This window comes from Macaca thibetana, chromosome 5 (genome assembly GCF_024542745.1).
Source record: "Macaca thibetana thibetana isolate TM-01 chromosome 5, ASM2454274v1, whole genome shotgun sequence".
NCBI lineage: Eukaryota > Metazoa > Chordata > Mammalia > Primates > Cercopithecidae > Macaca > Macaca thibetana.
The window spans coordinates 71022633-71048474 of NC_065582.1; the positions used below are offsets into that span (position 1 = coordinate 71022633).

The 25842-nt window shown below is 36.4% G+C and overlaps 1 protein-coding gene across 4 annotated transcripts in view; it reads right to left on the reverse strand.

The window, feature by feature from the left end:
• The window catches only part of NDST3 (N-deacetylase and N-sulfotransferase 3), a 218868-nt gene that overhangs the window by 133598 nt on the left and 59428 nt on the right, over positions 1 to 25842 (reverse strand). For all 4 annotated transcript variants that reach the window (XM_050792340.1, XM_050792339.1, XM_050792342.1 and 1 more), the window contains 2 exons: positions 11595 to 11682; positions 2207 to 2361 (listed from right to left, as the gene is read on the reverse strand). In XM_050792340.1, coding sequence (XP_050648297.1) covers positions 2207 to 2361; positions 11595 to 11682 — 243 coding nt within the window. The remainder of the gene's footprint in view (positions 1 to 2206; positions 2362 to 11594; positions 11683 to 25842) is intronic.

The following is a 25842-nucleotide window of genomic DNA, read 5'->3' on the forward strand; positions in this document are numbered from 1 at the left end:
TAAACACTAAATAATATATTTGGTCGTATTTCTGGAGATCTATTACAACTACTCTCTACTGCTTCAAAAACAATAATGTGAATTGCCAACATGTAGTTCGGAATGACTCTTCTAAGAAATCTGCTTTGCTTGACATTTAAGTTAGGTGGTTAAGAATTACCAGATACTGTTTTTGAATTATTCTTTTATTCATGATGCTTTTTAGTTGGGAATTCTGAAAAATGCATATAACTCCTGTGGATGCTTGTTCTAGCATATGTATTAAGTATATTCTTAGAATATGTACCTCCAAACATCTGAAAATGTTTTAAACATAAACATAATATTGGCATTCATTGATTCATTCCCGTAATAATAGAACACCTATTGTTCTAGATACTACTAGTTTCAGCAGATATAGCAGTGAATGACATGTCTTTTATCGAAGCTGCTTTGGTACATTATTTTTGGAAAGCTATCAAAACAACAACAACAGCAACAACAATTTCACTCCTCACTTCTCAGTATCTTATCTTTTACTGGTGCTTTACTTTACTGTATTTATGTATTTTCTTCTCTCACAAATCCCATTCTCTTTTTCTCAACAGATTTAGAAATAAACCACAAAGTAATTTTTTCTCCACGTAATTTATTACTGATGAACGTTGCCAGTATCAGCAATCTAGATTTCTGGAAATGACAGAATTAATGTTTGCTCTATTGAGATATGAGTTTCAGGACTTTCTAATACAAATTCTGGCACTGTCTTACCAATTTTACATGCTGTTTATTATGTCCATTTATATTTTTTAGGAAAAAAGATGACTCTCCTTCTCACAGGAGTTTTCATATACCATCAAAACATTTTCACAGTATCAGCGTGGAGGAGCACTATTCTTGCTTTCTTGACAAAATATCAATATGTGGCAAAGGTGCACCTGAAGCTATTTGTATATTTGGTGGAGTAGATTGAAGCTAAAAGACAAATATGGGCTCCTGATGCCACCATAAAGTATTTGGTCTTACATATCCTCAAGAAAAAAAAATATAGTGTATAAATTCTAACCTCGTCTTATATATGTTTGAGTAAGGTGCTGTGAGAACCAACTAAAACTTCTTAGCTCTAGCAATTGGTGTAGAAAACCATTCTACACCTCGGTACTCTCTCTGATCACAAGCACATTTTTCTTCATAATGTGCTTATTTAAACTTTTACTATAAATTTCCCTGTCCTGAATATAAACCCTTCAGTATTACATGGTGCACCTTGCTTCAGCTAAGCAAATGTTCCATCCATACAACATATATGTTTGCAATGCTTTTAACTGTTTAGATTGAGTCTTTATTACCTCATGCAGTCATTATGGTCTCCTACCTGCTCTTTTCTCTCAACCTCATTTCATGCCAGTTCATCCTGATACCCAAGAATTATTCTTATTTCAGGATGTATGTAAAATCTCATTTCCAGAAGAACCCATCTTGGGCTACTCCCGGTGATACTTACTTCTTTGAACTGTGGGTTTTCTGTCTGTGAGGTTTGGCATTAGATCATGAAAAACGGCCGGGCGCGGTGGCTCAAGCCTGTAATCCCAGCACTTTGGGAGGCCGAGACGGGCGGATCACAAGGTCAGGAGATCGAGACCATCCTGGCGAACACAGTGAAACCCTGTCTCTACCAAAAAAATACAAAAAACTAGCCGGGCGAGGTGGCGGGCGCCTGTAGTCCCAGCTACTCGGGAGGCTGAGGCAGGAGAATGGCGTAAACCCGGGAGGCGGAGCTTGCAGTGAGCTGAGATCCAGCCACAGCACTCCAGCCTGGGCCACAGAGCGAGACTCCGTCTCAACAAATAAATAAATAAATAGATCATGAAAAAATATTTTATTTTGTTGGGCAATTGTTTAACGTGCATATTTCTGCCTTCCCAGTGCAGCAGGAAACTCCTTCTGGACAGGAGCCATGTCTTAGGAGCTCTAACCATAACGTCATCATAAATTTTGTATCTTGTGAAGTCCCTCTTAAATTAGATCCTTCAAAACATTAAGTATAGTGGTAAGCACTCAATACAAACTCAAGAGCCACATACTGAAAGGTGGCAATACCAAAATCTTCTAAATGATCACATGAAAAATTTACTTAAAAGCGCCGCTATGCCATAATATAATAACCTTTTCATTTCTCCAATCAGTGTACACTACTTCAATGCAACAGTCAAAGTGAATTACTTACTAAGGCAAATTTTTTGTTGAGAATCATCTGCTCCACCAAAGATGACTCGTTGTGGAAGAGGTGGGGCTGCATATGGCTCCACATGTGAGGAAACCACCAGAACTCATCCACAGACCCCAACAGACAGTCATCCCCTTCATCTTCCTCTTCAGTTCCTTTAGGGGGGAAAAAGATTATCCAATTAATTCCAGTTATGCAGATCTATGATCAATCAATCAATCAATCTACCTATGTAGTCTATTCTCATATATGTATCTAGAAGACATCATTTATTCTGTTTTATGTGTAAGGCTTTAAACTCAAATGTATCAAAGGAAAATCTGTTAGAAAATAATCAGAGACCATGTAAAACTCTTAAACGTTATTAAATATGAGACATGGATTTGAAATCACTGCAAGATGAAAATATATAACCATTCCCAAGGATATTAGAACTCTTAACTTTCAGGATTTTTGTGCAATTGGTAGTCTGGAGAGAATGGGGGATAAGTAGGAAATGTAATTGAGGAAATATGAGTAAGGAATGTGTGTCACAGCCTCAGAAGTAGCAGGTCATTGTGACATGGGCTGCATATACAACAAAGTAATTCTTTTATTCAGGTTCCTCCTTAGGTCTGGGAAGAAGCTACTTAGTATTTGGTGAAAACTGATGCATAAGAAAGAGAAAAGAAGGAAATGTGGAAATTGTTATTGGGAAAATTAGAGAAAACTGAAGGATAAACAAGAAGAAAGGGTGAAAGTGATGGACAGAAGTTGCGAAGTGGTGAAATCATAGTCACCACTATCAAAACAATCCAAGCTGCTCCTTGGTGGTACTCATGTTCCATATGCTTGTCCTTTCTCTTAAGTTGTTGGAAGAAGATTTTCCATCACGAAACTCCTATTTCCTTAAGTGTCAGCCCTGTTGTTGTTTCTTGGAGGTTTCATACTTGAACTCATTTTATTTCCTCCCATTTTCCTTGGCCTGCAGTTCAGTTGACTGCGGGAAATTTCACTGTTCTTTTAACTTATTTGAAGGGGCTGAGTCCTTTTTATACTTCCCCAGGCATAGCTTCTTTACTATAGCATAAAATAAGAACAGCGTAAGGTGCTCACTACTGTCCTGGAATATCATAAGATAATACTAGTCATTATACAATTATGCAGCCACACTTGAATTTTAGCCACAACATTGAATCCAATAAGCTCCCAGAGTAGTGGGTTCTTCCTATGATGTCCTTTCTGTGTGGAGAAAAATCTCCTCCCATATTTTCAATGGAAGCTCTGATATGATTTGTTTTATTAGAGCCCTACAGGCTAAAGATGGAGAATGGACTGCTGCCAGTCATTCTAAACCCAGTCCCTCTTAACATTGTTCATTCAACTTCTCAAGAGAAGGGAGGCAGAGTCTATTGGCAGGAAAAGAATCAGGTGCTGTGATTTGGTGGGCATTGAAAACCTTTACTGGAGATGAAGGCATACTAAGAGGTTTCATGGTCATTCAAATTTATACAGGAGAAACAAAGATTGAGTGCTATAGAGTGAGTGGAATAGCATAATCCTTCAAGGACAGTCTTCAGTTTCACTTTCATATGCTTAAGTACTCTGCTGCTATGAAGGAACTTCCTCTCCACTACATACAAAGATTACATCTTTAAATCTAATGTTTTATTTTCTTTATTTTTTCTTCTTAATATACACTTATGTTACCATTGTATAGTAGAACGAGTATAGCCTTTGAAGTCAGAAGGCTTTAGTTTATTTGTAGGTTCCAACACATTTGAGTTGTGTGGCCAAGTCACATGATCTCTTTAATGTCTGTATTCACGTAGGTAAAAAGATGGACAGCAGTACCTATTTTATTTTTTGGGGGAGGTAGTGTCTACATAATTCTGGCAATATTGGGCAACTTATAATGCCCCTTTCTTTTCTTCCTGTATTTCCTACTTCAGTTCTTCTTGTGTTTCTTTGCATGTCTCCTTGAGTTTTTTTTCCTCATTACAATACTACATGAAAGGAGGAGGTAATTTTCACATGTGCTATGTGGGAGAGGTGACATTATGTTCAAGAACTGACCAAGTCATTATATTAACTCAATGGCCTGATTAATGAATGAGTCACCAGCATTCTTGGAGCTTCTGAGCAGTTTTCTTATGGCTCAGGGAAATTTTATAGAGAGAAAGGCAAGAAAAATAGGAAGATGGATTCAGGGGTTTAGAAACTCTGATGATCCTAACCATGGCAGGTTCTTGGGTCCTTCTAAATTTGAGGTGATAAATAAGGTGACTTAGTAAAGAAGCATTTTGTAGGTGTGACTGGTGATCTTAAATACATGTTTTGCTTGACATAAGAATGATGTCATTTAGTTTCCCTGCATTTAAACATCTCTGCTTCTATCCAAGATACTCCCCTGTTGCTTAACATTTTGTAGTCTCCAGGACACTGTATTAGTGTCAGTTATTTGTTGCCATTTTATTTTCTCACACTGAGAGCAGGCAGAGTCTCTTGGAGTTTCCCAGAAATCAATTCATTCCTGATTTCCACATACCCTGCAATGTCAGTGAGCTGAGATTCCCTAGTTTATAAGAAGTCTCCTCTCCTACCGCTTTTAAGCTCTATTCCTTGTTGCCTATAATTCCCATCTTTTCTTGCAACTTTCCTGTTATCTTTCCTTTATTCATGCTTTTTTAGTTGGACTCTGCTGAAATATTATTTATCAGAACAGAGCAGCAGATCTCAGGGTTCTTTGAAAAGATAGCTCAGGCATTTGTTGTCCTTTCCTGAACATCATGGTGAAATCTGTGACTAAAATATTCATACATGTGAATCATGCAAGAGTTAGACAAATACTATCTGCCTTCTGACATATTTGTCTCAGTTCACATTAGGCATGATTTTATGTCTTCTCTTTATAGATTTGTCTTATCTGATTTCTTTTAATCCTACTTTGAGAATGTTTTACATTAGAATTACATTGAAAACAAATGTCTCTTGCTTATTACTTTCATAATTATGGGCTGGGCTTGGTGGCTCACGCCTGTAATCCTAGCACTTTGGGAGGCTGAGGCGGGTGGATCACAAGGTCTTAAGATCGAGACCATCCTGGCTAACATGGTGAAATCCCATCTCTACTAAAAATACAAAAAAAAAAATTAGCCAGTCGTGGTGGTGGGCACCTGTAGTCCCAGCCACTGGGGAGGCTGAGGCAGGAGAATGGCATTAACCTGGGAGGCGGAGCTTGCAGTGAGCTGATATGGCACCACTGCACTCCAGCCTAGACGACAGAGCGAGACTTTGTCTCGGAAAAAAAAAAAATTTTTTTTTGATTAAAAAGCAGTTGAAGTGTAATTAACTGTGGGTTAATTACATTTGGTTGGACTGTCATGGCCTCTTGCCAACTCTTTGCTTCCCCACTTTGCCCACCTTTGTTAGAACTGGAGGAAAAGAGAAGAACAAGAAGTCAAATTCTTCAATTTTAAGCGTCATTTCCTTTTTCTGGGAAGATGCAGATTGTATTTATTTTATTTTATTTTCAACTTTTATTTTAGATTCAGTGGGGACATGCAGGTTTGTTACCTGGGCATATGGCATGATGCTGAGGTTTGGGGTATGAAAGATCCCGTCACTCAGATAATGAGAATAATACCCAACAGTTAGTTTTTCAACCTTTACTCTTCTCCTTCCCTCTCTGCTATTAGCCCCCAGTGTCTACTGTTGCCATCTCTATGACTATGAGTACCAGTTGTTTAGTTCTCACTTATAAATGAGAACATGTGGTATTTGGTTTTCTGCTCTTGCATTGATTCACTTAGGATAATGGCCTCCAGCAGCATCCATGTTGCTGCAAAGGGTATGATTTCATTCCTTTTTTATGGTGGTGTGGTATTCCATGGAGTATATGTATCAGATTTTCTTCAGTCAATCCACCATTGGATTGGATGGACACATGGACACCTAGGTTTATTCCACATCTTTGCTACTGTGAATAGTGCTGTAGTGATCATGTGAGTGCATGTGTCTTTTTGGTATAATGATTTGCTTTCTTTGGATATATAATAATGTCCAATAATGGGATTGCTGGGTTGAATGTTAGTTCTAAGTTTTTTGAGAAACTTCCAAACTCCTTTCCACAGTGTTAAGTGCCATTTCTTAACTTGTCACAAAACTATGCTGAAGTCTTATAAAGTTATTGCAAACTATAATTTATTTTTAATATATTTATTTAAATAACTGGTCTCCACACTACTTTATCTGTAGTGTTTCCTATTCTGATATTATATTTAAAATCATCATTGATTGAGACTCTATGTTGTGTTGTTATGTCAAGCACTGTGTTGGGTACTTTACAACCATCATTTCACTTCATTCTCAAAACAACCTCATGAGGTGAGGGCCGCTGCCAACTTCATTTTACAAATAAGGGAATTGATATTTGGAGAGGTAAAGTAACTTGCTCCATGTCACTGAGAGGTTTGAGACGGAGCCTGAACTGAAATCCTGAATTCTAACTCAGATTGAGCAACTCCAAATTCAGTCCCTTAACTGTCATTCACTGGCCAAATGTGGAGTCTAGAAATAAGATCAGCATTTACTCATTCAGTATAACATTGCTCTTCCCGTTGTTAATTTCTTCTGTAATATAATTAGAATGTATAGTTACTATTGGATCTCAGTGATTTGGGGAAACATAAAAAGACTAACAAATCTATAAATAAGGAGAATCTTTTGTCATTCAGCTTCCCTAATCAAGGATGGGGTAAGACTATTTTTTGACACTTCACTAGTATGTGACCTTGGGCCCCTTTAAGTTTCTATGTTCTTATCTTGAAAACAAGTTAACACATTTTTTAACTTCTAGGATTCAGTAGAAAAGTACATGAAAAGTGCTTAACAGAGCACTAAAAGGGAACTATGATTTTTATTTTTTATCCCTTTATTTCTCACATAAATGCATATAACCTTCAAAAATTAAAATAAATCAAACAAGATAAAGCTCTCTTCTGACATAAAGTATTACTATTATGACAGTGCCACTTTTCTTTTTCCCTTCAAGACTGAGTAAAATGGATAGAATTTTTTATAGAAAAAGGAATAGCAATTTCTTCATTTAGAAAGGAAGACAATATAATTCAATTACATTTTATCCCATCTAAGTTTTGAAAGATCAAATATTAAATTTTACATCTGTTCCCTCTAAAAAATGATTTAACTGGCCTTAGACAACCCTGGCTACAGTTTTGTGGAAACTCTCATATTATACACAAATAACAAGACCCTTTCAAACCTTGGCCTCTGTTTCCACCTGTGTTGTACTTTCTCTGACTTAGGGAGAGGATACTCTTATTATGAGCTGTGGGAAGTGCCCAAGTAAAGAAAGAGGACAAACCTTGCAGAGATGAGAAGGAATGACATGAATTGGCTAGCATCGTTCCCCAGTATTCAATGATGGGCAAAAAAATAATGGAGTTGTCAGGAGTGTTTTCTTGTATTTCTTGAGCAAATCTGGGCTGTCCTGGTTTTGCTGTGACGTCTCTTCCTACTATCCCCATTTCCCCCTAAACATACCACATATTTCACCTTAAGTTTGCCCTGATGGTTTTTTATCCATATGATAATTTTCATTTATATAATAGGTGTCAAAGAATCTAAGACAATCATCCTGAAGTTAGGATATCCTAACTCAGAAGTTTAGGAAGAGGTTATGGGCAGTCTTCTGTTTCCTTAAGCTCTTGGGGCTCTCCATTGTGAAAGTTAGTGATGCTATGAGTCTAACTTCGCTAGAAAGATGAACTAAACCTCTGCACATAAAGAGAAAGTTCTCACTTCACATATCTATTGCCAAGGTAGCAGAACTTTCCTATTAGGAAAAGATTTAAAATAGATGTCTAATTATGTTTTTATTTTTGAGGTTACAATAAGAACCAACTCACTGAATCGTAAAACAAAGTCAAACATAAATCATGAAGTTCCCAGTTGTTAATATTTAAAACAATCACAGAAAAAGTGTATTTTATGTATTGATCTAAGAAATTCAGGGGAATAAAAGCTTCAGAGCTTCTTATGTTAAAGTTATTCTTAAAACCTACACAGTTTTCAAATTGATAGGTGAAAGTTATATGTAGTTGTATGATTATACATATTGTATTCATTACACAATAGTACAACAGGAAAATACTATAGCCAAGTCTCATGGCTCTGTAACTTCCATGGAAACAAATGGACATTCACTTGCTCTAGAAATACAATATTACTTCTATATAAAAATAAAATTACTATTTATGTTGTTTATGTGCATATGGAGATTATATTGATGTTAGTATATGGATAAAATTCTCAGCATGATATGTTTATTAAACCCTTGAAGGTATTCATCAAATACATACAAAGTAAGTCTTGCTCATATTATCAAATTAAAAGTTTGAAAAGTATTTGCAATTGTAGAAAACTGATAAACTTGTTTAAATATTATATCACTTTAAAAAATTACTTATGAGTTTATTCATTTATATCTAACACACATATATGTTATAAAATGCAAAGGTTCAGAAAAAAATTAGTAAAAACTCTTCTTTTCATCTTTCTTGTTTGATTCTCAAATTCTCTTCTTCACTGATATGGTTTGGCTCTGTGTCCCCACCCAAATCTCACCTTGAATTGTAATAATCTCCATGTGTCATGGGTGGGGCTGGGTGGAGATAATTGAATCATGGGGCCAGTTTCCCCCATATTGTTCTCATGATAGTGAATAAGAAGTCTCACGAGATTTGGTGGTTTTATAAATGGGAGTTACCCTGCACAAGCCCTCTTGCCTACTGCCATGTAAGACACCCCTTTGCTCTTCCTTCATCTTCTGCCATGATTGTGAGGCCTCCCCAGCCATGTGGAACTGTGAGTCCATTAAACCTCTTTCCTTTATAAATTACCCAGTCTCAGGTATGTGTTTATTAGCAGCATGAAAACTGACTAATACACTCATGGTTACCCATTCCTACCAGTTTATTATGAATTCTCTCACAGATATCCTATACCTGTATTACTAGCTCTTATATAAAAAATACTTAATTTTAGCATCATTCAGTTTATCATTTTTTTTTTTAACGGCCAGCCTTTTCTATCTTATTTAAGAAATCTTGCATAGCACAAGTTACTTAACTACTCAGTAACTGAGTTTTCTAAGCTATAAGAGTTCTATACATAGAGTTGTACAGATTTCACCTTCTCTTTTATTTTTATATAAATGGGAACATATTCTAATCACTGTACTATGCCTTGATTTTTATATAGTTTTTATCTTCTCCTTTATTTTTATACAAATGGGAGCATGTTCTAATCACTGTACTGTACACTGATTTTTCAGTGTTTCTGTTTCTTGAGAGCTCTTTCTATATGGTTTACATTTAAAATTATCTCTTTTTAATGACTGCAGAACATTCCATTATATGAGTATACCAATACATGTAATCTGTTTTTTTAACTTCTAAAAATACAGGTTATTTCTTTCAGTTACAAAATTGTGTTCGGCTATCCTGAGGCAAGTCAAAATATCTTCACTCATTTTAATTATATTTGTGAAAAAAACTTTGTAATTATTCTCAATATTTAGAGTGATTTCTTTTCACATTTAATAGGGAAATCCAGAATGAGAGTCCACAGTTACATGGCCATATAATTTTTGATAATAATGACACAATGAAGCAGTGGGAAGGGATGGTCTTTACAATACTGGGTGCTAATTAGATTTTTTAAAAGAGACAGATTCTTGCTCTGTTGCTCAGACTGGACTGCAGTGGCATGAACATAGTTCATTGCAGCCTAGACCTCCTGAGCTCAAGTGATCCTCCCATCTCAGTCTCCCGAGTAGTTGGGACTACAGGCACATGTCACCATGTCTGGCTAACCAGTTAGATATTTTTATGAAAAAAGAAACTATATTGACCCGATCTGATATATACACAAAATCAATTCCAGATATATCACAGATTTATACATTGCCAGTCTAGGCAAAATAGTAAGACTTCTTCTCTACAAAAAACACAGGCAGTCATGGTGGCATGGGCCTGTAGTCCTAGCTACTCAAAAGACTGAGGTGGAGGATTTCTTAAGCCTAGGAGGTTGAGGCTGCAGTGAGTTGTGTTTGCACCACTGCACTCTACTCTGGGCAACAGAGCAAGACCCTGTCTCAAAAAGAAAAACAATATTCATGTTCTTGTGGTATGCAAAGATTTCTTAAATAAGATAGAAAAGGCTGACCATTAAAAAAAAATGATAAATTGAACGACAGTAAAATTAAGTATTTTTGTTCATTAAAAGCGCCATAAGGAAAATTAAAAGATGGCCAGACAGCAGGATAAAGTACTTGGAACACGTGGAACTGTAAAAGAATTTCAAGGAAAGAATTTCTACAAATCTTTAAGTAAAAGCAGAAAACCCAGATATTCCTCAAAAGAGAATATCCAAATAGCTGGTCAAAATATGAAGAAAGATCATTCACTGCTCTTCAGAGAAATGTACTTTAAAACCCTAATATGATATCTCTACATGTCCACCAGAAAGGCTAAAATTAAAAAGACAAACAATATCAAATACTGGCAAGCATACAGAGCAACAGGAACACTCATACTGTTGGGAATATAAACAGGTACAACCATTTTGAAAAACTGGCATTTTCTTCTAAAGCTAATTATAAGTGTGTCCATAACTAGCAATTCCATTCCTAGTTGATGATTAACAGAAAAGAATACTCAAATTCTTTAAAGGACAGGTATAAAAATGTTCATAACAGGGAGTTATGAAACATCCAACCATCTACAGCTGAATGGAATAGATAAGTACATTTTGTATGTTCAAACACTGGAATACTGTACAGCAAGGAAAAGTAAAGAATCATAACCTATAGACAATAATATCTCTGAAACAGAAATAACATTGTACAAAATGAGCTGGATACAGATGAATATTTACTGTGTGATTCCTTTTACATACCTCGCAAAGCCAAGCAAAACTAATTCATGATATTAGAAGTCAGGATCCTACTCTTCTTGGAGAGAAGCTAGTTATTGTGAGGGGCACAAGAAGTGGAGATTTTGGAAGTGTTCTCTTTCTTGTTCTGCCTGTTGTTTACACAGCTGTGTACACTTTGAAAATTCACTGAATATCACATTTACTATTTATGTACTTTTATATATGTAAATTATAATTCAATAAAAATGAAAGGCCATCAGACAGTTCCATAAACTTTCAAACCATTAATATTCTACAAAAATTATAAAATAACATGTTAAATGGAATTGAATGATAAAATGCTGGGGAGGAACATAGGGAATGTAGGAAGGTGTGGACAGGAGAAGTGTTCAATTTTAAACAGTGATCAGAGAGGTCTTAATGAGAACAGTTAATCCCCTTTTCTTACCTGTATGGTAAAATTTCCCTGAAAATCCCAGGTTGAATGTAAAATTTGTGATTTGTGCACGCAAAAGATTCTGAGTATCAAGCAGGGCCTGAAATATATAATTTTTAAAATGTATCAGATAATGAATGGCATCAAAAAGTTTCCAAAAGATATATCCTTTTTGCATTCAGAGGATAAAACCGGTCCTTATACATGCGAGAATTAAATAATGGAAAATAGTTTCTTTAGCACTTTAAAACTAGTGAGATACTTTTGAGTTTACATGAAACACATACATCTATTTATCCTTTAGCTTGTAATAAATCAGCAAAAAGTGTCAGTTGGAAAAAGGAAGTTAAATGGAAAGAGAAGTTTATTCTGTATGTATCAAAGGAACTAGTATCTAGTACATAAAATATATCCAATTTGCCCTTCAGGCACATAGATCACCAATTGTCAAAAGAAGGGCACTCATTTTTAGTGAAGCTATGCCAGAACGTATGTTGAAAGAAACAGATTATTTCTCAAACAAGTCTTTGGTTTTCAAAATCCAAATCTGAGATTCCCAAAAGATAATAATTATTATTCAAAATGAGATATCATAGTAAAGTAGATCTCTAATTTGCCCTTTCATTAGAAAACAGACTAATAAAATATCCTACTTCTGATAAGTAAAGCTATTTTGAATTACAGTTTTAATTGTTATATCCTATAAAATATTTACCATGCTGAGTATTTAATGTACTTTTCTTTCTTCTTTTTTCTTTCTCAATCACAAATTCTGATTCTTATATTCCTTCTCTCTGTCTCCTTCTCTGTCTGTCTCTTCCTCACACACACATACACACACATACACAGTAGCTGAGTGTTCACTTCAGCTAGGCAGAAGGTAGTGCTGTTAGATTTGTAAATGATCTTTCATAGATGAAATTAGTGGTAGATCCCAGCTTAAGGATATAGATCCAAATTAGGCACTCCTTTTACTCTATCCCTTATCTTCTTTCTCCCTTTCCTTAATACAGTTGGGCCCACAACTAAATCTTATTTTCTTAATCATAATGCTGACATCTGGAAGGTCTGCCTTATCATGTTCATGGTCCCAGCTTTTTTGGAGCATAAGCAGATATACAATTTTTTATTCATTGACTACCCCATGATTGTATGCTTTATCTGAATGCAAGAGATTCTTCCTAATTGTAAAAGCAGAGGTAGAGAACTACTGGGTTCAAATTTAGACTTATCTAGCCAATGGTAAGTTTTTGAAATTTAGCTATCTAATTCTTTTGATATCACTACTCTCTTAACATGAGCAAGCTTTTTGGTGTGCACAACCAAACCATGTAATATATGCATCCTGATGATACTCAGAAATAGAAGACAGGCCTGTTGGTGGATCTCTACACCTAACTAGGGGAGCAAAAGACTGAACTGACGGCAATGTCATCAGGGACAGATTAGGTCCTTACAAGGTGGGGACGGTTTGGATGGGGGAGGGGGAATTCAGCCAGCTGGACATCATGAAGTTACAAATGGGACTTCTAGGTCAGATGCTGGACCCTGGTGTGGGGAAGGATGTGCCTAGGTATAAGATATATAATATACATATACAAGTGTCTGTATATGTATACTGCTGACAATTATAACACACACACATTATATATATATATATATATATGTATTTGCTGACAATTATAATATCTTCCCTTTCTTTCTTCTCCCCTTCTTCCTCTCTCAATTCTTTTGTTCCCCAGTTGAACATTCTAGCCTACCCTTCCTATATTTCCTTCCCCTTAGATCATATCTTTCTTCTTTTTCTATTTTACTCACTTCATTTCAGTCTTTTATTTTTCTTCTTTCAGTGGTTAAAATATAGATTCCAAATCTATTTGAACGTATTTTTTGTGTGTTCAATGCTTTAAGTCTTACAATTTGGTAAAATGAACATTCTTTCTTTTTGCCTTTCTTCTTATTCAAACTAAATATGAATTTGAACTTTGCTTTGTGATCCTTGATTGCATTTTTAATGTACATTTACAAAACTTGATAAGAAGAACTATATATAAGAAACCTGTCTTGTTCTTAGGCCTTAGAAGCTAAATAAAGTTACTGTGAACTAAACTCTTAGTCAACTAGAATACAATGATTTAAGTTACTAAATTAGCCCTGAATTTGCAGATTTGAGTTGCCATTTTATGTGTTTATTTTATATTCTAGAAACAAACACTAAAACATATAAAAGATACATTGAAACAGATGGCAGATACTAATTATTCCTATATATGGTAAAGAGGGGAAATTTATTTCTAGATGATATTTTATATACTTAAGATAAGCAGTGATATTTGTCATCTTTTATGTTGTTTTTATAAACCAGATTTTGCAGATGTTTATGAGAACAATATTATACATTCATCCATTATTCCCACCTTTTAAAAATATATTTATTACTGGCCTAACCCTTGTAAAAAGCTTAAGCACCCAGCAATATGCTTAGATCATATTCTTTTCACTAAACCCTTCATTACTAGAGTGATTTTATTCAGCATTATTCTATTTTAAACTGAAGTAGTCTACTCATTACTATGAACAAAATATAAAAATGATATAAAATTATACTTTTTTCTGTATATGCAACATGTCTAAAATGGTGTGATCATATCTAAAAATCTAATTATAATTAAGTCAGTGCTCTACCACCACAGACAGAAAACCACATGTATTCTGGGCAAGCAAAACCCATCTGATAGAGTACTGTAGTCACGGAGGAGGTAAGGAATCACGACTGTCTGAAGAGGCACAATTTAGTGGTCTCCTCAAATGCCAATCCAGGAACCCTAAGAACATAGATGTCTACCTTCAAAAGTGGTTTGATTATTGAAAAATGGGACTTTTGTTTTTAATTATTCCAAAATACTGTATTATATATAGGAAGGTAATTTACAATTCCATGTATCAATTATTATTTTTAAAATAACATTTTTTCTAATTAAAAATAATTAAAATCACCAATAAAGTATTATGATGTGTTTTCCTTCTATTTTTCTCAATAACTAAATAAACACATATAACTATATTTTCAGGCATATAGATATATAGGTAAATTAGTGCCATAAAATAAAAATTAGAGCTATAGCAGTCAGGATTAAAAATATAGAGTTTTGAATTTTTCATTTGACTGTATATCATGGGCTTTCTCCTATCACATTAATCTTCCAAAACCAAATTTTCTAATGAATGCAGAATATTGCATCAAATGACTATACTATAATTTATTTACCCATTTTATCCTATTGTCGTACATCTAAGTTGTTTACTTTTTTGACTAATATAAATACTGCTCTGTGTGTCAACACATATTTATGTAGTTACGAATCTCCTAATGATGTTTCAGTCAACAATGTAGCACGTATATTTTGGTGGTCTTAGGTATGTAGTAGGCTATACCATCTAGGTTTGTGTAAGTATACTCTGTGATGTTTGCACGACAACAAAATTGGCTAACAACACATTTTTTAGAACACATCTCCATCATTAAGCCACTCATGACTACAGCAATGAAGCAGTCATTTCTGCAGCAGAAAATAATTGTTTATCCTTTAGCAAACAAAACATTTGAAAATGCTTATCAGACTGTTAGAAGGGAACATAATGTGCAATTTAATTATACAATAATTGCATTTCAAATACAATTTAACCCAAAAATTTCAAAATTATCTTTCCAAATTTTAATCTGTATGCTACCCCACTAACTTTTTTTTTCCAAGTCTTCATTTTGCAATGCTAAGAAAGTTTGTAGGCATTAAAATATGTAGTTGAAGACAAAAAAGATTAATTTAAAGAATCTGAGTTCTGAGAACTGAGCGAAATTATAGCCTTTGAATTTTCTCTAACTTTGTTAGCAGAATAAATCATCAAATAGATGAAGAGGCAGAAATTGAAATTAAAAGTAATTGCAAAGAAGTTTCACATGAAGATTTATGTTAGTGTTCATGACATGTGTGGCATTCTTGGTGGAAAGTCTTGATAATTTTTTTGTTTCTTATTTGTGCTTCTTAGATTATATTTTGACCTATTTTAGCAGATAAAATTATTTTCGTTTGAGCACAGTACTTTTAGAGTTAATATTTTATAATCAATCATATACTATTTAGAAATATAAATGTCTATATTTGCTAGAGTAAATGAAATCAATTAGGCAGCAAATGATAAGCTCCTATGCCTATGTGTCTAGACACACACGTGTACACGCACTCATACCTCCTCCAGGCATCAGATATGTTTAGTATACTAGAGAGTATTATTCCCATTTCAGAAGTGGTAGACATGATTTATATAGTTTAAGTGGCTTTCCCTTGGTCACAAAGCTATTGAAGAGCTAAAGAAGTGACTTAACGAGAATTTTGGATTTTGAAGCTCACTGCTTCTGTTGTCCATGGAAACAACAAGAATACAACATGAATCCTGTTATCACTGGCATACAGAACTATGGTGACATACTCTTCCAGAAATGAACACAAGGATGCTCTTTTTTCCACTTTCAATATTTAACTTTTAGTTTTCAAAGCCTAAAGGCATGAGGGGAATGGGAAAACTAGATTGCTCAGTGAATAGTAAGCTGTATTATTTAGGATTTTCCAGAGACAGGACCGATAGGAAATAGATATGGATATAGATATAGGAGGTCATTTATTATAGGATTTGGCTCATGTGGTTGTGGAGGCAAGCTGGAGGAATAAGAAAGCAGGTGATATAATTCAGTTCGCAACGGAAGGCCTGAGAAATTGGTGGCGGTGGTGGGTGATGGTGTAAGTGGCAGTTTGAAAGCCTGAAGCCAGGAGCGCCTATGTCTGAGGGAGATAAAGGTGGATGCCTCAGCTCAAGCAGAGAGAGTGAATTTGCCCTTACTCCACCTCTTGGTTCTATTCAGTCCCTCAGTAAATTGGAAGATGCCCCCTATATTGGGGAGGGCCATCTGCTTTACTCAGCTCACTGGGTGAAAAGCTTATCTCTTCCAGAAACACTCCCACAGACACACCCCAAATCACGTTGTAGCAGCTATATGGGCATCCCTTAGCTTAGGGAATCCCTTACGTTCACACATAAGATTAGCCACCACACCAGCCAAACTAGTAATGTTTACCCATTGGCATCCAGATTAAAGAACACTTATTCATTGTACCATCTGCAGAGTTGGACTGCAGGACACTGGAGCACTATGAAGTGCTCAAATGATCACTTTAGTCTCTCTCTGACCAGGTTTAGAACTAGAAAGACTATACAAGACTTGTTCTCAGACAAGAAAAACATTGAAATATGCTGGAAACAGTTAATTAGGTTAATATTAGAGTAGGGCTTCATGCACAATTAGAGGAAGGATACCCTTAGAGGAAAATAATAAATAATAAGGCCAGGATCAGCTTTACTATTTGATCTACCTACACAATTGACATTCAGCAGGGAAATAAGAAAGAATACAGGAAAGATGGGCAAGCTAGTGGGAAGCATAATATCCAGTCAGTTTTTGCAACAGTATTTAAGCTCCCTTGACAAGAAATCTATAGACATGGCACTGCATTATCTAACTTAAGAACACTCCTAATGGCAAGACAATCACTCAGCTCTCACTTGCCCATATTCTAAATGTGAAGTCTACATATAAAAATGTAGAAACTGCATTTATCCTGCCAGATTAAAATAGTCTTAAAGACCAAAGGCTGGAGTGTGTTTTCTATGAGCTTTCACCTAGGAATTTGCTAAGTACAGTGAGGAGTCTTAGAGATTATCTTTGCTCTTATTAAATTGCCTTAGGCCAAGGCCACCATCTGCTGAGTGCCCAGTTCTTGAGCTTGGCCTCACCAACATGGCCATGATGGAAAAGCAGCAGATTGAAATCAGGGTGACTTAGGACTCTGGCTTGGCTACTTGATTACTACGGAGTAATAATATGAAGCTTGGACAAGTTACTGAACCTTTCCAAATCACGGTTCCTCCCTTGGAAAACAAGAATAACAATATGTAGCTCCCAGGTTTTGTATGAAGATCAAATGAGAAATGGATATATGGCCCTAAATCCTTTCCTAATACACAGAAGTCGAGTTTTAGCTTTGTGAATGAAATCCTTTGTTATTCTGCCAACTTTCAAAGGTCCTTATTGTCCTGTCACAAAATTCCATGTTCTATTACTTTCTGTTACTCACATGAAAACATCAGGCATATGCCTAAAATTTTAAACTATATTTTTAAATTGAGCCTTAACACTTCTGGGCTTGTCTAATCAGCACTAAACAGGAAGATAATCCAAGCAGCTGTATTATAATAACTTCACAGGGCTTTATATTGCTTGGTATTTTTTCTAAATGAATTTAGTGAATTTTCATTCTTCACCTGAATGCATGTGTATTTTATTGTTTCTATTGTAGTAACAGAGTAAGGACAAAGGTTTGTGTGAAAGCAGAGAAAAGAGTTATAGAGCAATCTTGAGCTACTTCTGTTACATACTTTAGCTGGTCTTGTGCATACATTATATATAACCTCTAAATTATCGCGGCGAAGAATGATTTTCCCAGAAGATTTCTTGAGCTGAAATTGGCAAATAATGGTAAGCAAGTGGGGAAAAGAGGAAACTATTAAGTAAGTGCTACTATCACTAAGTATTCACTTGAAATTGTTATGCACATGCTGTTTAGCTTACAGTTGACATGCTTAGTCAAAATACTAATGTACTTTTTAAAAGAAAATGTTAAAAATAGTTCACTATTTTTTACTATATAGTATCTCTAGGAAACTATTAGTTAAATCTCATTCATTCAATTGTGAAGAAAAGGGATGTTTTTATATTACTATAAACATCATTTTAATACCTTAATTTAAAATACTTGCTTTTAACAGCAAAGCAGAAAAGGAAGCAGAGCTGTAAGATTTCACATTAGAGGACTGAGGTGTCTCAATCCACTTACTGTTATTGCAGAACCAATTAGATTTCCTTTCAGTTGCAGAGGTATGAAACTCCTTAAGTAGTGCATCTGTTCTGATCAAGACATGAAAATGCTAAATACTTAAAAAAATCATCACAATAATTAAATGTTCAGCAACCCACCCCCCTCCAAAAAAAGGTTTGTGTTATATGTTAAAAACAAAATGTGAGATTAAAGCTGGACTATAAACTCCATGAGCAATGTCTGTCCTATTCACTGCTGCATTCCCAAAACCCAGCATGATGTCAACAACAGAAGGGAAAGTAAGTATTTATTGAATGGGAACACGAATGAATTTTGATTGATCTAATGATGCAATAAACTCATAAAGATTTGAAAATGGTCAGTGTAGAACATTTATTTACTATTTTATTTTCATAAACTGTTTTGAATCTTAGTGAAGAATTTCAACATAATTCAAATTGGAAAAAGTAATTAGAAAACATTTTATTTCAAATTATTTTGAAAATTGCTAAAATGCTAAAATAAAAGCATTTCCTATTTCAGTGCTTCTCAAACTTCTATGTACATAAAGATTATCTGGGAAACTTAACAAAATGTAGACTTCTGGGTCCTAACCCGGAGATTCAGAATAATCATCCTGAACAAGGGCAATGTACCCTGGGTGATTTCGATATAGGGGACATTATACCACACTCTTAAGAATCACTGTTCTATTCCTTGATTTCAAATAGTTCAAGGTAGTTTCTAATTTATTTATGACTTGTTTTTCCTTTTGAGTGTGAAATCTTTGATGTTCACTTCTTAGTATAGTTACTGGTACAGCTAATCAATGGATTCTCCAATAAGAAATACTCTAGGCAACATGGGATATATAAGGGCCATCTGAATTCAGTTGAGGTCCTAAAAATTGTGCTGGCTCAAAAGTACTCTGTGAAGGTTAACATTACATGTGAACTTGAATGAGCTATGGGGTGCCTAGATAATTGGTCAAACATTATTATGGGTGTGTCTGTGAGGATGTTTTGGATGAGATTAACATTCAGTTAGTAGACTGAATAAAGCAGATTTCCTTCTCTAAGGAGAGTGGCCCTCATCCAATAACATGAAGTCTTAAGTAGAACAAAAAGATTGAATATTTTGCAAGTAAAAGGGTGCTCCTTCTGCCTGACTGCCTTGAGCTGGAAAATTGATCTTTTCCTATCTTTAGACTTAAACTGAAACATTGACTCTTGAGTATCTAACCTGTCAGATTTTAGACTGGAACACACACTATCAGTTCTCCTGGTTCTCAGATTTTCAAACCTGGACAGGAACTGCACACTTGGCTCTGCTGGATCTCCAGCTTGTTGCCTGCATATCTTGAGACTTCTCAGCCTCCATAACCGCATAAGCCAATTTCTTATAATAAATCTATCTATCTATCTATCTATCTATCTATCTATCTATCTATCTATCTATCTACCTACCTACCTACCTACCTACCTACCTACCTACCTATCTACTCGAGTCATAATGGAGTATGTATTGGATTTCTCTAGTGAAACAGAATCAATAGAAGATTATCTATACATCTATCTTTTTTTTTTTTTAAATTTATTTATTATTATTATACTTTAAGTTGTAGGGTACATGTGCATAACGTGCAGGTTTGTTACATATGTATACTTGTGCCATGTTGCTGTGCTGCACCCATCAACTCGTCATTTACATCAGGTATAACTCCCAATGCAATCCCTCCCCCCTCCCCCCTCCCCATGATAGGCCCCGGTGTGTGATGTTCCCCTTCCTGAGTCCGAGTGATCTCATTGTTCAGTTCCCACCTATGAGTGAGAACATGCGGTGTTTGGTTTTCTGTTCTTGTGATAGTTTGCTAAGAATGATGGATTCCAGCTGCATCCAAGTCCCTACAAAGGACTCAAACTCATCCTTTTTTATGGCTGCATAGTATTCCATGGTGTATATGTGCCACATTTTCTTAATCCAATCTGTCACTGATGGACATTTGGGTTGATTCCAAGTCTTTGCTATTGTGAATAGTGCCACAATAAACATATGTGTGCATGTGTCTTTATAGCAGCATAATTTATAATCCTTTGGGTATATACCCAGTAATGGGATGGCTGGGTCATATGGTACATCTAGTTCTAGATCCTTGAGGAATCGCCATACTGTTTTCCATAATGGTTGAACTAGTTTACAATCCCACCAACAGTGTAAAAGTGTTCCTATTTCTCCACATCCTCTCCAGCACCTGTTGTTTCCTGACTTTTTAATGATCGCCATTCTAACTGGTGTGAGATGGTATCTCATTGTGGTTTTGATTTGCATTTCTCTGATGGCCAGTGATGATGAGCATTTTTTCATGTGTCTGTTGGCTGTATGAATGTCTTCTTTTGAGAAATGTCTGTTCATATCCTTTGCCCACTTTTTGATGGGGTTGTTTGTTTTTTTCTTGTAAATTTGTTTGAGTTCTTTGTAGGTTCTGGATATTAGCCCTTTGTCAGATGAGTAGATTGCAAAAATTTTCTCCCATTCTGTAGGTTGCCTGTTCACTCTGATGGTAGTGTCTTTTGCTGTGCAGAAGCTCTTTAGTTTAATGAGATCCCATTTGTCAATTTTGGCTTTTGCTGCCGTTGCTTTTGGTGTTTTAGACATGAAATCTTTGCCCATGCCTATGTCCTGAATGGTACTACCTAGGTTTTCCTCTAGGATTTTTATGGTATTAGGTCTAACATTTAAGTCTCTAATCCATCTTGAATTAATTTTCGTATAAGGAGTAAGGAAAGGATCCAGTTTCAGCTTTCTACTTATGGCTAGCCAATTTTCCCAGCACCATTTATTAAATAGGGAATCCTTTCCCCATTTCTTGTTTCTCTCAGATTTGTCAAAGATCAAATGGCTGTAGATGTGTGGTATTATTTCTGAGGACTCTGTTCTGTTCCATTGGTCTATATCTCTGTTTTGGTACCAGTACCATGCTGTTTTGGTTACTGTAGCCTTGTAGTATAGTTTGAAGTCAGGTAGCGTGATGCCTCCAGCTTTGTTCTTTTGACTTAGGATTGTCTTGGAGATGCGGGCTCTTTTTTGGTTCCATATGAACTTTAAAGCAGTTTTTTCCAATTCTGTGAAGAAACTCCTTGGTAGCTTGATGGGGATGGCATTGAATCTATAAATTACCTTGGGCAGTATGGCCATTTTCACGATATTGATTCTTCCTATCCATGAGCATGGTATGTTCTTCCATTTGTTTGTGTCCTCTTTTATTTCACTGAGCAGTGGTTTGTAGTTCTCCTTGAAGAGGTCCTTTACATCCCTTGTAAGTTGGATTCCTAGGTATTTGATTCTCTTTGAAGCAATTGTGAATGGAAGTTCATTCCTGATTTGGCTCTCTGTTTGTCTGTTACTGGTGTATAAGAATGCTTGTGATTTTTGCACATTAATTTTGTATCCTGAGACTTTGCTGAAGTTGCTTATCAGCTTAAGGAGATTTTGGGCTGAGACAATGGGGTTTTCTAAATATACAATCATGTCATCTGCAAACAGGGACAATTTGACTTCTTCTTTTCCTAACTGAATACCCTTGATTTCTTTCTCTTGCCTGATTGCCCTAGCCAGAACTTCCAACACTATGTTGAATAGGAGTGGTGAGAGAGGGCATCCCTGTCTTGTGCCAGTTTTCAAAGGGAATTTTTCCAGTTTTTGCCCATTCAGTATGATATTGGCTGTGGGTTTGTCATAAATAGCTCTTATTATTTTGAGGTACGTTCCATCAATACCGAATTTATTGAGCGTTTTTAGCATGAAGGGCTGTTGAATTTTGTCAAAAGCCTTTTCTGCATCAATTGAGATAATCATGTGGTTCTTGTCTTTGGTTCTGTTTATATGCTGGATTATGTTTATTGATTTGCGAATGTTGAACCAGCCTTGCATCCCAGGGATGAAGCCCACTTGATCATGGTGGATAAGCTTTTTGATGTGTTGCTGAATCCGGTTTGCCAGTATTTTATTGAGGATTTTTGCATCGATGTTCATCAGGGATATTGGTCTAAAATTCTCTTTTTTTGTTGTGTCCTTGCCAGGCTTTGGTATCAGGATGATATTGGCCTCATAAAATGAGTTAGGGAGGATTCCCTCTTTTTCTATTGATTGGAATAGTTTCAGAAGGAATGGTACCAACTCCTCCTCCTTGTACCTCTGGTAGAATTCAGCTGTGAATCCATCTGGTCCTGGACTTTTTTTGGTTGGTAGGCTATTAATTGTTGCCTCAATTTCAGAGCCTGCTATTGGTCTATTCAGGGATTCAACTTCTTCCTGGTTTAGTCTTGGAAGAGTGTAAGTGTCCAGGAAATTATCCATTTCTTCTAGATTTTCCAGTTTATTTGCGTAGAGGTGTTTATAGTATTCTCTGATGGTAGTTTGTATTTCTGTGGGGTCGGTGGTGATATCCCCTTTATCATTTTTAATTGCGTCAATTTGATTCTTTTCTCTTTTCTTCTTTATTAGTCTGGCTAGTGGTCTGTCAATTTTGTTGATCTTTTCAAAAAACCAACTCCTGGATTCATTGATTTTTTGGAGGGTTTTTTGTGTCTCTATCTCCTTCAGTTCTGCTCTGATCTTAGTTATTTCTTGCCTTCTGCTAGCTTTCGAATGTGTTTGCTCTTGCTTCTCTAGTTCTTTTAATTGCGATGTTAGAGTGTCAATTTTACATCTTTCCTGCTTTCTCTTGTGGGCATTTAGTGCTATAAATTTCCCTCTACACTCTGCTTTAAATGTGTCCCAGAGATTCTGGTATGTTGTATCTTTGTTCTCATTGGTTTCAAAGAACATCTTTATTTCTGCCTTCATTTCGTTATGTACCCAGTAGTCATTCAGGAGCAGGTTGTTCAGTTTCCATGTAGTTGAGCTGTTTTGAGTGAGTTTCTTAGTCCTGAGTTCTAGTTTGATTGCACTGTGGTCTGAGAGACAGTTTGTTATAATTTCTGTTCTTGTACATTTGCTGAGGAGTGCTTTACTTCCAATTACGTGGTCAATTTTGGAGTAAGTATGATGTGGTGCTGAGAAGAATGTATATTCTGTTGATTTGGGGTGGAGAGTTCTATAGATGTCTATTAGGTCTGCTTGCTGCAGAGATGAGTTCAATTCCTGGATATCCTTGTTAACTTTCTGTCTCGTTGATCTGTCTAATGTTGACAGTGGAGTGTTGAAGTCTCCCATTATTATTGTATGGGAGTCTAAGTCTCTTTGTAAGTCTCTAAGGACTTGCTTTATGAATCTGGGTGCTCCTGTATTGGGTGCATATATATTTAGGATAGTTAGCTCTTCCTGTTGAATTGATCCCTTTACCATTATGTAATGGCCTTCTTTGTCTCTTTTGATCTTTGATGGTTTAAAGTCTGTTTTATCAGAGACTAGTATTGCAACCCCTGCTTTTTTTTGTTCTCCATTTGCTTGGTAAATCTTCCTCCATCCCTTTATTTTGAGCCTATGTATGTCTCTGCGTGTGAGATGGGTCTCCTGAATACAGCAGACTGATGGGTCTTGACTCTTTATCCAGTTTGCCAGTCTGTGTCTTTTAATTGGAGCATTTAGTCCATTTACATTTAAGGTTAAGATTGTTATGTGTGAACTTGATCCTGCCGTTATCATATTAACTGGTTTTTTTGCTCATTAGTTGATGCAGTTTCTTCCTAGCCTCAATGGTCTTTACATTTTGGCATGTTTTTGCAATGGCTGGTACCGGTTGTTCCTTTCCATGTTTAGTGCTTCCTTCAGGGTCTCTTGTAAGGCAGGCCTAGTGGTGACAAAATCTCTAAGCATTTGCTTATCTGTAAAGGATTTTATTTCTCCTTCACTTATGAAACTTAGTTTGGCTGGATATGAAATTCTGGGTTTAAAATTCTTTTCTTTAAGAATGTTGAATATTGGCCCCCACTCTTTTCTGGCTTGGAGAGTTTCTGCTGAGAGATCTGCTGTTAGTCTGATGGGCTTCCCTTTGTGGGTAACCCGACCTTTCTCTCTGGCTGCCCTTAAGATTTTTTCCTTCATTTCAACTTTGGTGAATCTGGCAATTATGTGTCTTGGAGTTGCTCTTCTCGAGGAGTATCTTTGTGGCGTTCTCTGTATTTCCTGGATTTGAATGTTGGCCTGCCCTACTAGGTTGGGGAAGTTCTCCTGGATGATATCCTGAAGAGTGTTTTCCAACTTGGTTCCATTTTCCCCCTCACTTTCAGGCACCCCAATCAGACGTAGATTTGGTCTTTTTACATAATCCCATACTTCTTGCAGGCTTTGTTCATTTCTTTTTCTTCTTTTTTCTTTTGGTTTCTCTTCTCGCTTCATTTCATTCATTTGATCCTCAATCGCTGATACTCTTTCTTCCAGTTGATCGAGTCGGTTACTGAAGCTTGTGCATTTGTCACGTATTTCTCGTGTCATGGTTTTCATCTCTTTCATTTCGTTTAGGACCTTCTCTGCATTAATTACTCTAGCCATCAATTCTTCCACTTTTTTTTCAAGATTTTTAGTTTCTTTGCGCTGGGTACGTAATTCCTCCTTTAGCTCTGAGAAATTTGATGGACTGAAGCCTTCTTCTCTCATCTCGTCAAAGTCATTCTCCGTCCAGCTTTGATCCGTTGCTGGCGATGAGCTGCGCTCCTTTGCCGGGGGAGATGCGCTCTTATTTTTTTGAATTTCCAGCTTTTCTGCCCTGTTTTTTCCCCATCTTTGTGGTTTTATCTGCCTCTGGTCTTTGATGATGGTGATGTACTGATGGGGTTTTGGTGTAGGTGTCCTTCCTGTTTGATAGTTTTCCTTCTAACAGTCAGGACCCTCAGCTGTAGGTCTGTTGGAGATTGCTTGAGGTCCACTCCAGACCCTGTTTGCCTGGGTATCAGCAGCAGAGGCTGCAGAAGATAGAATATTTCTGAACAGCGAGTGTACCTGTCTGATTCTTGCTTTGGAAGCTTCCTCTCAGGGGTGTACTCCTCCCTGTGAGGTGTGGGGTGTCAGACTGCCCCTAGTGGGGGATGTCTCCCAGTTAGGCTACTCAGGGGTCAGGGACCCACTTGAGCAGGGAGTCTGTCCCTTCTCAGATCTCAACCTCCGTGTTGGGAGATCCACTGCTCTCTTCAAAGCTGTCAGACAGAGTCGTTTGCGTCTGTGCAGAGGTGTCTGTGTGTCTTAGTTTACTGTGCCCTGTCCCCAGAGGTGGAGTCTACAGAGACAGGCAGGTTTCCTTGAGCTGCTGTGAGCTCCACCCAGTTCGAGCTTCCCAGCAGCTTTGTTTACCTACTTAAGCCTCAGCAATGGCGGGCGCCCCTCCCCCAGCCTCG